This window comes from Nomascus leucogenys, chromosome 22a (assembly GCF_006542625.1).
Source record: "Nomascus leucogenys isolate Asia chromosome 22a, Asia_NLE_v1, whole genome shotgun sequence".
NCBI lineage: Eukaryota > Metazoa > Chordata > Mammalia > Primates > Hylobatidae > Nomascus > Nomascus leucogenys.
This window is the reverse complement of record NC_044402.1, coordinates 127978135-127994368: the sequence shown is the minus strand read 5'-3', so window position 1 is coordinate 127994368 and position 16234 is coordinate 127978135. Positions and strand designations below refer to the sequence as shown.

At 39.1% G+C, this 16234-nt stretch overlaps 1 protein-coding gene across 13 annotated transcripts in view; it reads right to left on the bottom strand.

Annotated features, from left to right (window-relative positions):
* MFF (mitochondrial fission factor) overlaps positions 1 to 15964 on the bottom strand; it is a 33029-nt gene extending 17065 nt beyond the window's left edge. For 6 of the 13 annotated variants that reach the window (XM_030804065.1, XM_030804069.1, XM_030804073.1 and 3 more), the window contains exons 1-5: positions 15689 to 15964; positions 12181 to 12292; positions 10114 to 10334; positions 8690 to 8859; positions 912 to 1000 (exon numbers count right to left, since the gene is read on the bottom strand). In XM_030804065.1, coding sequence (XP_030659925.1) covers positions 912 to 1000; positions 8690 to 8859; positions 10114 to 10294 — 440 coding nt within the window. In that variant the 5' untranslated portion in view covers positions 10295 to 10334; positions 12181 to 12292; positions 15689 to 15964. Of the gene's footprint in view, positions 1 to 911; positions 1001 to 8689; positions 8860 to 10113; positions 10335 to 10593; positions 10598 to 12180; positions 12293 to 15688 lie in introns of those variants that run through there. The other 7 variants (XM_030804066.1, XM_030804070.1, XM_012500959.2 and 4 more) reach the window with 3 other exon arrangements.
* Between the last annotated feature and the right edge of the window lie 270 nt (positions 15965 to 16234).

Below are 16234 nucleotides of genomic sequence, written 5' to 3'. Positions count from 1 at the left end.
CTCTCTACCTTGAGTATCAACGACCCTAACCCCATCAAAACCCCTTCTGTACCCCTATACTCTTTAGAGAGGTCCAAACTAGAGATTAATATGCTATAATATAAATCACTGTATTGTCCTCTAGTTATTTTGTAAATAAAATTAAATGTTTTGCTTCTATCTAGATTTGCTCGCTCTCAGAAGAGATGATCATCTCCTGGTTCTTTCAGTTTCCACAGAAACTTCCATGATGCTTGCCATCACACGTGGTTCATGAGTTCACGAAAATTGGCCAAAACATTAACGAGGAAGAAATATTAATTTATATAATCTATTTAAAAAGCCACGACTGACAATGACTTTCTGATTAAAATTCTGCCAGTTTTCAAGGAACACTTTGTTTGTAAAAATCCATTAATTTTAATAAAAAAGTAAAAAAGCACTAACATTAATAATCTTGTGGTAGCTTTAAGATCAGAATTTGATAATACAACCAAATGAAAAAGAAAGGTTTAAACAAATAGTCTTTTAAACAACATACTTGTATTTTTTGAAAATGAAAAGGACCAAAAAATTCAATGAATCGTAAGGGAGAAAGCTAAAAAATACTTTTGGAAAGAAAAAAATTCTACACGTCTTGCTACACTGTTTAACGCAGCTCATTAGAAGCAAAGCTGGAATGGACCAGTTCACCATCTTATGATAACTTAATTAGCAAATCATACTACACAGGAAAGGATAAGGCTACTTAAAAATTCTCAGGACCAACAAAATGGCCAGATTTTAAGATTACAAATAGTATTACAAAAATATAAAATTGATGTAAAACAAATTTTAAAAACTACACGAAGTAATTATTTAGAAAAACACGGGTACAGAAAATATCCTGAGAAAACTTACAAACGAGATAAAATGCTAGTGCTTCTACTCACAGAGAATCATTTCTGACCAGCTGTCCATTTTGGCGAACAGCATTTTCACTCATAGACCGCTCTCTTTTTAGTCTGCCAACTGCTCGGATCTGTTAAGGCACAAAGAGAGGGAAGGAAATAGAAATATTCTTAGTAGGCTAGTAGCTGCTTAGCATCAAAAGAACCTCGATACAAGGCTACTTAAAAAATTTACAACGAACTAAGAAAAGGCAACCAAGAATTGCTGCCAGGCAGTGTATTACTGACAGACTTGGTTTAAAAACAAGACAAGACACACACACACACACCCTACTTACTATAATGCAGATAAACAGGAATGTCTATTTACTTTAAGAACGCTACTTTAGTTTCTTTTTAGGTATCAGTTTTACTTGGTACAATTATTATTATTTGTTTAATCTTATGCTATATACTTATTTATAAGAACAATTTATAAAAGTGTTTACAGGCACATATAGGAAATGGAGAGTATCTGTATTATAAATAAATGTTCCCGGCTTCTAGGGTTGTAACAAATTAAGATTTGGTTGAATATTTGAAAACTAGACTAAAAATGTATCTAGCTTAATGGTTTTGGCATTCCAGAGTGCCTGCAATCTCTAATCCCACATGCTCTTCTTACGAAATGTATCTTTGACCTTCTTTCATTAAGAGACAGGATCTGTTTCTTTCCCTTGAAATTCAGAGGGCTGGTGACTCCTATAGAAATGATGCAAAGTGACTTCTGAGGCTAAGTCATAACAGTACAGCTTCTGCCTTTCTTTCCCCAGGTTGTTCACATTTGGAAGAATGGCACCATGTCACAAGGAAGGCCAAGTAGCCACACAGTGAGGCCATGTGTAAGTGCACCTGCTGACAACCCTAATGGAGGTCCCAGACAACCGCTAGTACCAAGTGACATGTGAGTGAGCAAACCTTCAGATAACTGCAGCTCCAGCTGTTGAGTTATCCTTAGCCTTTGGAGACTTCTAGCTTAGGCCCCAGACATTGAAGAACAGAAACAAGCTTTTCCCTTCAAGGCAACTGCAAATACCTAACCCACAGAATGCGTGAGCAAAACATAGGCTTGTTTGTTTTAAGCCACTAAGTTTAAGATGATTTGTTACATAGAAATGGATAACTAGAACAGTGATAATCATTAACTTTTCTGCTTATTTAAAAATACTTTTTTTTTTTTTGAGATAGGATCTTGCTCTGTCACCCACGCTGGAGTGCAGTGGCATGCTCATGGCTCATTGCAGCCTCAGCCTCCTGGGCTCAAGTGATCCTTCCATTTCAGCCTCTGAAGTAGCTGGGACTACAGGCACACACCACCGCACCTGGCTAATTTTTGTATTTTGTAGAGATGGGGGTTTTGCCATGTTGCCCATGCTGGTCTCAAACTCCTGAGCTCAAGTGTTCTGCCCACCTTGGCCTCCCAAAGTGTTGGGATTACAGGTGTGAGCCACTGCGCCCAACAAAAATACTTAAAAAAACAAAACAAACAAAAAACCCTCCACTAAAATAGCCATGACGACATTATGGTTTTTTTTGTTTGTTTGTTTTGAGACAGGGTCTCGTTCTGTCGCCCAGGCTGCAGTGCAGTGGCACAATCTTGGCTTAACTCACTGCAAACTCTGCCTCCTGGGTTTAAGCAGTTCTCCTGCCTCGGCCTCCTGAGTAGCTGGGATTACAGGTGTGTGCCACCATGCCTTGCTCATTTTTGTATTTTCAGTAGAGACAGGGTTTCACCATGTTGGCCAGGCTGGTCTCGAACTCCTGATCTCATGATCTGCCTGCCTCAGCCTCCCAAAGTGCTGGGATTACAGGCGTGAGCCACTGTGACCAGCCGACATTATGGTTTTTAAAAAATTAAACTTTATAGTAAAAAACAAATAGTGTGTGAATTAAAGGACTTGAAAATTAAGATTTTCAAAATATCAATCAATATTTATTGAGGTTTTTGGTCACGCACGGTGGCTCACACCTGTAATCCCAGGTGGATGTTTTTCTTCTTTTTCTTTTTTTTTTTTTGAGACAGAGTGTCACTCTGTTCCCCAGGCTGGAGTGCAATGGTGCTATTTCAGCTCACTGCAACCTCCACCTCCTGGGTTCAAGCAATCCTCATGCCTCAGCCTCCCGAGTAGCTGGGATTACAGGTGCATGCCATCTCGCCCAGATAATTTTTATATTTTTAGTAGAGACGGGGTTTCACCATGTTGGCCAGGCTGGTCTTGAACTCCTAACCTCAAGTGATCCACCCACCTCGGCCTCCCAAAGTACTGGGATTACAGGTGTGAGCCACCCCCGGCCTGGATGTTTGTTTTGTTTCAATCTGAGATTTTTTTTTTTCCAGATAGGGTCTCATTGTGTTGCCCAGGATGGAGTGCAGTGGCACAATCTTGGCTTACCACAATCTCTGCCTCCCGGGTTAAAGAGATTTTCATGCCTTAGCCTCCTGAGTAGCTGAGATTACAAGTACACACCACCATGACCAGCTAATTTTTGTATTTTTTGGTAGAGATGGGGTTTCACCATGTTGGCCAGGCTTGGTGATCTCTTGACCTCAAGAGATCCAACCACTTCGGCCTCCCAAAGTGCTGGGATTACAAATGTAAGCCACTGTGCCTGGCCTCAATGCAAAATTTTAAAATGTCTTCCAGAATCATCCTTCAGTGATTATGCACTTACTTTTATCCATCCCTGAGGCTGAGAAATAGTTTCCGAGGTTCAAGCAGCTTCCTGGAAGTTGGGTCACAGGGTCTAGTGCTACATAGTTATATAACACGTAGCAGTAGACACTTTGCATGCATGCATACAATTCTTCTTTAATATGCTTACGCCCCAAGTTAAATTTGATTGTTCATAAATTCCTGGGCAAGTAAATGTCCTCTAGGTTTTTTGATGGCTGATTCTCTCAGTCTGCTCAAAGCCCACTTCTTCTTCAGGAATCTACTCAGAGCCTTAGTGTTTTTTCCTCTGTACTCATCCCCATTTTCTGTGGGACTTCTATGCAGAAGGGGGAAAGGTACAAATTATCAATGTAGACTGAACAGTTGGGATAAATATCTTCCCTCTCCAACATGTTCACTGTCCAAAATTTAAAATCACGAATCATGGAGAGAACAGTTAAGCCAGTGACTGCAGGTTTTGGGAAGGACACATAGCCCAATTTGTCAGGAGTGACGAGACCATGCTTGTGCTAAGAGGGCCATAAAACTGTAGCTATACAAAGAATGCAAGTGTACATCTCTGAATTTTCCATGCATGAATGTATATACATATATACAATTCAGCTTTTCCTCTTCTCTCCAGACTTTTGCTCCATTCTGCTCATTGCAGTCCCAGCTCCTCTTTCCAGAAGTGATGAGGAAGGAAAAAGAAGTCAAGAACCCATCACTGAACTGTGATCAGACCCATATTCATGAAGTTCTTGATTTTCTAAGCTTCCACAGGACCCTTTTAAATACTCACTCAGTCCCTGGGAGCCCTTCTGCATTTGTTTTAGGATATGTCATATAGCTATGGTTTTTTGCTTCACATCCTTAGTATTGTCATATCAATTGAACTGGGCACCAATAACCATCTGCTACTTCTTTACGGTAGAATTACAGGTCTAGGGCCTTCTGTTAGACATTCATGGCTTTTGTGTTATCCTTCAGATTCTAAGGCTGCTGCTTTCTAAGTATAATCTGTGTTAAGGGTGGATCTAGCTAGATATTTCTTCCACTCCTCCAGCTCTGGCTGTACACTTTGGACATAACTGCTGTAGAATTTGGCATCCTGTGGAGGATGCCATTTGATGGCTTCTGTATAAAGCTGGCATGGCTTGGAGATAGTTCCATTTCTGAAACCACTCAATGCCTTTACTCTTCTCTTCCAAAATCAGGTCAGATTTATATATGCCAACTGATTTTGCTCCTTCCAGATTAATGCCTAACTATTGACAATTCTTGTGTATATCTGGGGTTCAGTGCTCTTCCAAAGATTTATTATAGAAATGAATAGTATTCTCATACTTCTCTGAAGTAAGAGATGCCAACTTGGGCAAAAGCTTTTACTCTCTATCTTTAGACCAGTCTGTTTTTTCTTCCAACTTCAATGGACTTCTCACAAAGCTCTTAGGGTTTATTGTAGCTGATTTTTTCAAAGCACATCATGGCTTGATTGATAGGATATAATGGCAGAGTCCACATCTTTGACTTAGTCACATTGTTCAAGGCTGTGTCAAATCATCTTACAGGCAGCATTTTCCAACTCTTTCTTTACAGTTCTTCCTTCTTGTTCTCTGGAAGATCTTTCCTCAGTGGCTCCAGTTTGGATTCCTTTTTGAGAAGAGGTGGTAATGTCAGTGTTACAGCTTCTTTCTCCTCATTCACACTGCCAAGTCTACTGTAGGAACACTGAAAACTGTCATGACTTGGGCATTTTGTATTTCATGCCCAGATCACATGGTTTATTGAACAGTTGCTTTGTTAGTTTCCGGCAGACAGAATCACCAAGCAATGGTTTTATCTTAGAGTTGATTTCCAAATATTGGTGGAGATTAGGCATATTGAAAGTGTTTGTCAACTTCTTCCTTTCCACCCAAGCCTCAGATTTTTAAACCCTCTTTGAGCTAAGGGATTATTTATGTTATGTTTTAAGCCCTCCTCAAGGGCTCACCTGGATTCTTTAAGCCAGTTTAAGAACTCGGGTACAATTGCTTTCTACAAATTTATCCTTTGCATCAATCAGGCTTTCAGAAAACAATTTTATAGGCTTCCTCATAAGCCTTCTCCTGGTGGTCTCCTTTCTTGAGATAGGTCAGTGGTTTTCAGTAGGGGGTGATCTTGCCCTGTAGAGAACATTTGGCAATGTCTGGAGGTATTTTCTTTTTTATTTTAAAACACACATAACATATACAATTTTAACCATTTTGAACTGTACAATTCAGTGGCATTTAGTACACTCACAATGTTGTGTAATCATACTATCTAGTTCCAGAATATTTTCATCAGCCCAAAAGGAAACCCCATACTGATTAAGCAGTCACTCTCAATTCCCCTCTCCCCTAACCCCCTGGCAACCACTGCTCTGTATCCTGTCTTCATTCATTTGGCCACTCTGGATATTTCACGTAAGTAGAAAAATGCAATATATGGCCTTTGCTGTCTGGCTTCTTAAACTTTACATGTTTTCAAGGTTCATCTATGTTGTGGCATGTATTAGTACCTTTTTTTTTTTTTTTTTTTTGAGAGACAGAGTCTGGCTCTGTTGCCCAGACTGGAGTGCAGTGGTGCAATCTTGGTTCACTGCTACCTCCGCCTCCCGGGTTCAAGTGATTCTCCTGCCTCCGCCTCTGGAGTAGCTGGGATTACAGGCGTCCACACCACCATGCCTGGCTAATTTTTGTATTTTTAGTAGAGACAGGGTCTCACCATCTTGGCCAGGCTGGTCTCAAACTCCTGACCTCAAGTGATCTGCCCGCCTCAGCCTCCCAAAGTGCTGGGATTGCAGGCATGAGCCACTGCACCCAGCCAGTACCTCATTTTTTTACGGCTGAATAAGAGTTACTATATGGCTAGATCATGTTTTGCTTATCCATTCATCAGCTGATGGACATTTTAGTTGCTTCCACCTTTTCGCTATTACAGACATTTTTGGCTATCATGACTTGGAAGATGGTAATGGCATCTTGTAGACAGAGATCACGAATGTTGCAAACATTCTACAGTGCAAAAAGATGGTTCTCACCACAACAAGGAATTTTCCAGTCCAAAATGCCAACGGTGCTGAGGTAGAGAAACCCTGGCATCCACTGCAGAATGATTACTACAGAGCAAATGTTCTGTGGATCTCACTTTATAGATTCTGAGTAACACCTGAATGAATCATCAATGTTATCAGCACTCAGGGCCTTACTGCTTCTCCATTTCAGTCGATTTCTAGAAGCTACTAGAATCCTGGCTCCCTTACTCCTTCCTCCCTTGCTCACTGCAGTTGAGTGCTTGTTGAAGGCTACTGGACCCTTCTATAAGCTTGTATAAACTTGAAGTCCAAACCATCATCTTTGCTTTCAATAGGCAGCTGGTATTAATCTCAGAAACTCCTCTTTCATTTCAGGATCTGGCTCCTGCCACAGGATTTTAACTCTTTCCTAACAATAACATTTATACATATTGAGCTTTTAACACGAATTAGAACATGCATTATTACATTTAATTCTCATAATAATCTTATGCACTTGGCATTATTCTTATCTTTATTTCAGAGATAAGCCCAAGGACTGTTAAATAACTTGCCCAAAGTTATGTGGTTAGTAAATGGCAAAGTAGGTCTTCAAAATTAGGTCTAATTCTCACACAAACTTTTTTATCCCAGTGTTATACACTCTGGACATCTATCACATTTGACTAAATATCACAATTAATGCAGGCATGAACCCTGTAGAGTCTTAAAGCCTGGGTCTACTGAGGGAAATCCTGGCAAACTTTCTTCACTCACTCTTAAAATAATCACTCAGGGAATTGCTTGGGTTGCTTTCAATCAGGAGAAGCAGAAAGACCAAAAGAAAAACCCAAAGAATACAATAAGGAGCATTTCTTTCCTGGCAAAATTGTCACTGTAAGACAATTATTTTCACAAGTATAATTCCCAAGGAACTTTGGGGAGAAAGCTGGGCCTCAAACTGGGAGCACACTGGATACTTTTGCTTTATGTAACCATCTTGGTAACTTTCATTATTTTCTGCTATTAAAGAATTTTATATCTTCTACATGTGTTGATGTCTTTCCCTCACTCATATCATTGTCCTGCTGAAACCAGACAGACAGCAAACTTTTTGAATGCAGGAACTATGTCTCATTAATTCTTATACTGCATATAGTACCTCAGAGATAAAAGTTAAAAAATGTTTGTTAAATAATACAATTCTGCAAGTATCTTAGTGCCTTTTTGTCATGTAAAGGCTCAGATTTAGTGCTTTTCACCAAACAAATACCCAGAATATCCAAACTGTGAGCATATTACCTCAATTATGTCAGCAGAAACTTACAATCTAAGAACCTAATCCTAGAAAATTGCATTGCCCTAGACAGTATGGGTGCTTCACCCTCTTTGGAAAGGATTACATGCAGAATGAAACCAGACACAAGCAGTACCATTATTAATAAAAATATATGTTTGCACATTGTCTTATACTAGCTTCATGACAACATGTTAGAAGTTCAGAAGCTATATGAAAAAGATGCAACTCCAGAAATCATCACGGCAAAGAAGCTTCAAAGGTTAGCTGTAAGTCAATGGCAAAGGCAGGATTCGAACTCTGTTACTAACACCTTGTTAGTCTACACTGCTACATTTAGGTCAACTGGCATATTAACGTGATGCACTACAGTAGCTAACTCAGTAGAAACTTTTAATCAAGTAGCGAGAATGGGTAGTGTCAAGCGAAAAACGGCTTTCTTTGCCCTGTTTGCTGACTGATTTTATAACAAAGTGATACATTTACTTTTTAATGCTAAACTTCCCAACATTTTCTTATTATTTAACAAGTAACACCCATAAAGGCTCTTTCTTCAAACCACAGGAACTTAATAATACGTTCCACAAAATTTACATTTTCCTAAAACATAACATTCAAATTTTAAAAATAGCATAATAACTTATTTGGCACATTTGTAAATTAGAATTATTAGTAATGTTCCATATGGAAAGCTTTCATGACATATTGCTAAAGATATGATAAAGCCTCTTCACTCTTCTTTTACCGTTGTCTACATTATTTCAAATTCCAGTGATATTAAAGTTCTACTTACTTCTTCATTTTGAGGGGTTGTAGGAGGTCTTTCTAAATCCAGAAAATCTAGTGGTCTTTCACTCAGCGTAAGTACACGAGGTGGTGTTTTCAGTGCCAGGGGTTTAAAGGGAGTTGACTGAATAAGGTCAAGATCCGCTGGTCTTGAAAATGAAACATCTTCATTATTTCCTAGGAGTTTTCAAGAAAAGAGACAAAGAAGAGAAAAGCGGGAGGTTTTTTAAAAAGACAGTGATTTTTGTTAAAATGTATTTACCTTCTTCTGCTTTTGATTTACACCTCCCAATAAGCATTAGTTTCTTTCAAAATATGCTTCCAGCGTATTGACATTTCACTAATATTTATCACTGTCATACAGAAATAAGAAATTATGCAATGCACAATATATGACCAAAAAACTGATATCTACAATATATAAAACTCTTACAACACCCAATTTTTTAAACCGACAAAACATTTGAATAGATACTACACAACGAATATATATAAATGGCCAAAAAGCACATGAGCAGATGTTCAAAATTATTAATAATCAGGGAAATAGAATTAACATCGCAAGATGGCATTACATGCCCACTCAGACAGCCAAAATAAAAAAGACTGACAATACAAAATGTTGGCAAGGATGTGGAGCAACTGTAACTCATTCATCACTGATGGAATGCAACATAGTACAAGAATTTGGAAAACAGTTTAGCAGTTTTTAAAAGTTGAAAATAACTCGTAGTATATAATCCAGCAATTTCACTCCTAAAGATATGAAAACATATGTCCTCACAAAGACTTGAACCTGAATATTCACAGTGGCTTTAATCCTAACAGCTTCAAACAAAAAGCAATCAATGAATGAAGATGAAGGAAAAACAAATTATGGTGTATCCAAACTGAAATATTACTCAGTAATAAAATTGAATGAACAACTGATACATGCAACAACAGAAGAATCTCAAAAACATTACACTGAACAAAAGAAGACAGATAAGAGTATATACTCTATGATTCCATTTACATGAAACTCTGGGAAAGACAAATCTAGTCTCTGGCTATAGAAAGGAGATCATGGTTGCCTAGAGTTAAGGGGTAGGGACTGAGTGAGAAAGAGGCACAAAGGAACCTTGTAGAGTAACAAAAATGGTATCTATTTGGACTGTGGTGGTGGTTATGTGGGTGTTCACTTTTGTCAAAACTCATCAAGCACACAGTTAAAAATGTATATATTTTATGTGTGTAAAACCTCAATAATTAGTCGAATCACTAAAAAATACTGTTTGAAATTCAGACTATAATAATGAATAGAAATTTCAAAAGTATAAAGTTGCATTTTCCAACTCCTTTTCTAAATAACATTTAGAAAAACTCAAAAGTTTTCATAGAAACATATAAAACAAAGATTTAACAGCAACCTTCTGAGGAAAGGTGAAATACCTGCTACAACAATCCTCTCCGGAACTTGCATTATCACGCTAGCATTTGGAACTCCTTCTTGGAATCCTTGTTCCAGGTCAGCATTTGGCGGTGCTACTTTTAACTTTTCTGGGACCCTCATTCGCTGACTAATGCCTTCAGTATATTCCATTTCGTACTGAATTCGACTAATTTCTGCCATCTCAGCAGCAGTGGGAGAAGGAAATGCTGCCCCACTCACCCTGTGGGAGAAAAATTTAAAGACAAGGCTGACTGTTAAAATGTCAGTCTCCTCTCCGTAGTGAAGTTAGAAGACAATACCTTATAGAAAGAGCGAAAGGAAACTTCTCATTTGCAAGTACTGAACACATACAAAGCAAAAATAAAAGATGAAAGAAAATGTCTTCCTCAACAAAATGCCTTCTTACTTATCAGCTGAAATTGTACCTTGAGGATATTGCTTAGGAGCAAATTTTTAAAATTATTATAGAATTACAACACAAATGTGTACATACACATACACACACACTCACTCTCTGCGTAAATAAATATGCATGCTGCTTGTAACTTAAAAAAAAAAATGCCTGCAATAAAATTTAAACTTAAATTTCCTCATCAATTTGAGGGAAAGCTGCTTGGACTTTAAAATTATAAAATTAAAAATTACTGTCATGCATGAAAAAATAAAACCTTTAAATGACAAATGCATCTGTTATTCAAAACCTTTAAATGACAGACGCATAACATTAACTCTGAATTTACTAAAAAAAGAAGATGCAACTCCCTGAAAATCACATCATACAAATGAAAACTTCTCCTAATGACTGAGATGCAATGAATACCAAATTTAGAATTTGTAATAATAAATCCTCATGTTTGTATTCATTTTTGGAGGGACTGAAAATTTTACACTATTAATTTGTATTTAATACCATATTTACATGTGTATTTTTTTAATGCAGTAGAAAGAATGTTGCCGCCAATACAAAAGCTGATAAAAATGTAAAAGAGCATGGTTAGCCTATGGCAGTAAGCTTTAAAGCCATTGTCTCTCAAACCTATAATACCAGCTCAACTGAATAAAATTTCACTGACCTTCCTAGTGGTGTGTCACTGCTTGTTCCTTTACTCATTTAAATACAGTAAATACACATCTATAATAGCTATTAAAATACTGCTACCCTGCAGTTCAGTTTACTTTACACAACAATTCCCCTACACATCTGAACTTTTTTGGAGGTGTACATAACAACACGGACACTGCTTTTCCAGCTGTAAAAAAGAAAGAATAAAAATCAGTATTTCAACAATTCATTTCATAAGAAAACTATGAATAAAAGTAAATATCTATGTAAAATGACTTTTGGATTTGAACATGGCTTAGGGCTTGATTTGAGAAACCAATTGTCAAATCTATCCTAAGAAGAGTTTTTCTATACCTCAAAAATCATGAAGACAGTTTTAAGCACAGTCACTGTCTTATGATTTTGCAAACAGGATACAGAGAAGCTGTATCAAACGTATATACAAATGTGAAGTCAGATTCGAAGAAAACAACACTGCCATAAAACTCCTCTAATCATTACACTCCAAAGGGGAAAAATCCTTTTTTAAGACTAAGCCCAAATGAATAAATCATGAAGCGAATACAAAGGGTAAAAAGTAAATGTAACTGAGGCAGCCTACATATTTGACGTGTAATGGTTTCTTTAAATAAAAATAAACTTCAAAATTTAGTGTAAACTTCAAATGGAAATTACACCAAATTTTCAACAAAAACATTATATATAAATTAAGGGCATAAAAAGTTAAAGACAGTATACATGACTCTACCATGGCTAAGGTATTTCCTAAACTCCATGCTGGAGATATAGCCCCACCCTAAGCCCCCGCCTCACTGAGATGCCTAGGAGAGCTCTTAGAGGTTGCTCAGGATGCTCAGCCCCAGCAACTGGTTTGACTATGACTGCTAACTCACATCTTTTATTCTTTATCAAAAAATCTCTGGGGACATAGATCTTTAAGGATTTGGCATGCAGACGATTTAAAGACTAAGAAAGTAAGCCAAAAGGGACAATTTTTACTCACAAATGTGTACCAACTACTGCTTGCTATTTGGCACTATCTGCTTCTGTGCTTCATATTAAATCCTTTAACTTGCTTCAATGTGCATGTGCTGGATTGAGAGCCACTTTTGTCCCTGGGGAAGAAAAACAGGGGCTAATTGAGAAACTAGATGATACCACTACTAGGGATTCATTACTGGAAATTCTCCAAATAGTAACAGTCACAAAGATGCACAACCTGACATCAAGAGACCAGTAAGAGAAGAAAGAAAGAAAAAAATTAAGCTTACCACCAATCCTAGTTCCACAGATGGGGTCCTACAACTATTCATTAGTTAAGGCAATATAAAAGACTAGCTCTGTCATTGTTTCTGATTTGTATTTAGAAAAATGTGGCAGATGAAAAATACGTAACTTTAAATGAATCTAATACTTATGTATTATATATACTTACGTATATATATGCATATAGGTACACATATATACTTATATATATGCATATAGGTACATATGTATATATATATACTTATGTATATATATGCATATAGGTACACATATATGTTAAAGAGGAACAAATGAACTGGTTAATTTTTTTTTTTTGTCACCCAGGCTACATTGCAATGGAGCAATCACTGCTCACTGCAGCCTTGATCTCAGGGGCTCAAGTGATCCTCCTACTTCAGCTTCCTGAATAGCTGGTACTACAGGCATATGCCACCACACCCAGCTAATTTTTGTATTTTTTGTAGAGACAGGGTCTTACTATGTTGTTCAGGCTGATCTCAAACTCCTAGGCTCAAGAAATCCTCTGGCCTTCATCTCCCAAAGTGCTGGGATTACAGGTGTGAGCCACCGTGCCCGGCCTGTTTAAATTTTCATTCACTTAACAATGTTAAAATTTTGAACCAGTAATGCATGTACTCGGTACAAAGTACGCAAGCTATACAGAGAAAAGGAAGTGTCCCACTTCCAATCCTATCCTTAGCCACCCAGGTTCCCACAGGCAACCTTTATAATCAATTTTTGTGCATCATTCTAGATGAGATGCTCTTCTAATATTTGTGTGTATCTCAAGCATAGCAAAAGCTCATGTTCAGAACTAACACTGAAAAGAGCTACCTCAAAAAGATTATAGCCTGTGGCCATTATAAATTGAAGTTTTATAATAATAAACGAGAAGCAAGTGGCTAGAACCTCGGTATCTCCTTGAAATGTGCTTTCTCTGCATTCCATTCATTGCATTTCAGTCTTCTTATGAACTTTCTAGTAGTACATCTCAGAAGTCTCACTAGTATATTTCATTCTATAGCAACATCTTTTCTTACGAGAATCTCTGAGTTTGTAAAAAACTATTGACTTAGAAAATAAAGGTGGATGCTGAAATGCCAACTTCTGGAAAAAGCCAAATTCTCCTGTAGCTGAACTACTTAAATTTAAAAAGTAACAGGAACTTTTCTACCAAGATTTAACACTGTACTATCCCAATTATTGGGTTTTCTGCTTAAAACCAATCAAAATCTGATTTTTTTTTCTCCCTCGTTAGACTGTGGCATTTCTGATAATATCTTTTGGCAATAAATAAACTTCTCATTTGGTGTTGATATGTTAATTCCAGAAGTTTTGTAACTTAAAATCCAGTAGGCAACCAGTAAGTGATTCGGTTACATAACATAACAAACGAGGCAAAATCTCTCTTAGAATCACAGATGATTTCAAATTTCTACTTTCTAAGCCCAGTGGTTCCCAAACACCAGTAACTAACTTGCCAACTTCATGGGTTTTTTTCCCCATATTCACAGAGTACATTAACTTTTTGCTACAGTTAACTTTTCTTAACTCGACTTTTTAAAATAAAAAAAGTATTGTAAAAGAAAATTTTGTATCACTACCTTAAACCATGGCTGTACATATATAAACACAGATGGCAAAAACATCCTATTACAAAAAAAATCCTCATCCACATACCGCCTAGAGTCAAGTCATATGCCACTAGCGAAAAGTGTACCAATTTTGGGACACAATGATTCCAGCCCAACTTTCTCATTTTCTGTACTAGAACACTGGAACCCAGAAAGCCTCGGAAGTCACCGAAACAGCTTGAGTCAAACTGACTGTGGTTGCAAATGTTTATGTACTTTTCAAAACCAAACATACACACAAACAAAAACCAAAAAAAACCCTCCAGTTCTTTATCACCTACTGTGTGGACCGAGTTCACATAGATGGGCCACTCTGCACACCCTGTTTCAGTTCTCTTTCAAAGAAACTGTATTTAAAAGGTCACTGCAAACTTTGAAAACTATATATTAACTTTAAAATAAGGTTATGAACCCACAGAAAAGTTTCAACACCAGAAAAGAGGAGAGCGAAGACTAAACTTGGCAATTCTGAAAGGAGGCAGCTCTATCAGACAGGAAGGGAGAGAACACAATTTCCTTTTGGAAAGAATAGCAAAACCAATATACAAGCCTTTGAAACCAAAAGATAGCAGGTCCCCCAAGCAATTTAATTTGCATGGGAGAAGACTACTAAGTATAACTAAATCGTCCTAATTTTCCTAAGGGTTTTTCTTTTGGGATCTCATTAGCTAACGGAATTGAGGCAGAAAAAATGTTTTTCGCGCAGGGAGAGAAAACATTCGTGATCATTCTAAGTCTCTCGGTGGATGAGAGGCCTGAATACAAATAGTTCTATATTTGGGCAGAAGGGCCAGAAACCTTCTTTTTTTCCCCCTTTAATGTTCTCCAGTGAAAACATGTCACTTTTGAAAGGGTGCTCTTCCCTCGAGAATGCCCTTTGCTTCTAACTTTGTGGGAGTTAGACAGGGGTGTTCTTTTACAATAGTAATAATAATAGCACACGTCCTGCAGAGGAAGGTCAGAAGCTCGGCGCAACAGGAACCGCAGCTTTCCTCCGGCTTCCCAGCTCCTGGAAGGAAACCCGAGAGCAACTGCCAGCAGCCACATCTGCGAGCAAGGATGCTCACAGACGGACAGGGTGGCCCGCAGCCACCCGCGATGCCACAACCTGGGCTTCCAACAAGGCCCTTCTTTTCCAAAATGTACTTGCCACAAAACAACACAAAAACCTCCTTTTAAACAAGGCAGGTTTAAGGTCATCCTGTAAGGTGTCAGGGCCTTAGCAGGGAAGGATGAGTGAAGACCTGCAAAGCCCGGCGTTCACGCTCACGGGACTCCCGCTGCTTTCCAAACCCCTATTTTCTAGTCGGGAAAGTCCGGGTCAATCCACAAAAGGAGACGCCGAACCACACAGGGTGAAGAGGTTCGCCCAAAAACACCTGCAGAAGGCGCTTCTCTCCCTCGCTCTCCTCGGGGACTCAAGGTCCAGGGGAGGAGGAAAGACCAGGGTTGAAGGCAAGAGGCCCGGGGACGGGACTCCGGTCAGGCAGACACTACCGGGGGGCCGGGGCCACCGCGGGTCCCTGTTGGCCGGAGGGTCTCGGCGGCGGCCATAGGCCTGGCAGCCAGCTCAGGCGGCGGGTCGCGGGTCGAGAAGACGTCAGCACTCACCCCTGGGCCCACAGGAGGGTCCCGGCGAGGACCGCCGCCCTCCGGCTCCCGGGGCGCTCGAGTGGGCGCTCTCAGAGACGGTTGGCCGAGAGCACGGAGGCGTCCAGGGACAGCACCGGCGGAGCGGCCGCAGAGGGCTAGGGCAGAAGCGCGAAAGGCCAGGGCTGGCCCTTTCAGGGAGCCGTAGCGGAAGTGTGTTCGTGGTCATGTGACGCGGAAAAGGGCGGTCGTGCGGCCCACGCGCTGGAACGGGTCCACGGTAAGCGATGCGCGGACATCTTTGTTGTGGGCGAAACGAGGTGACCGACCGCATGTGACGCTTCTTGCGGTTAAGTTTAATTCACACTTCGGCTTTATTAGATTTTGTAGCCTTTAAGAAGTTGGTGTTTGCAAGGTAAACCTTCGGTAGCCAATTAAAATAACTTTTTCAGGACCATGTGCATCAAAATTTCTATGCTGTGAGGCTTAGGAATCCTCATATGTGAATCAGCTCCGCCAGTGATTCCATGCGTTCCAATTTGATACTTCTTAAGCCCTTAGATGATC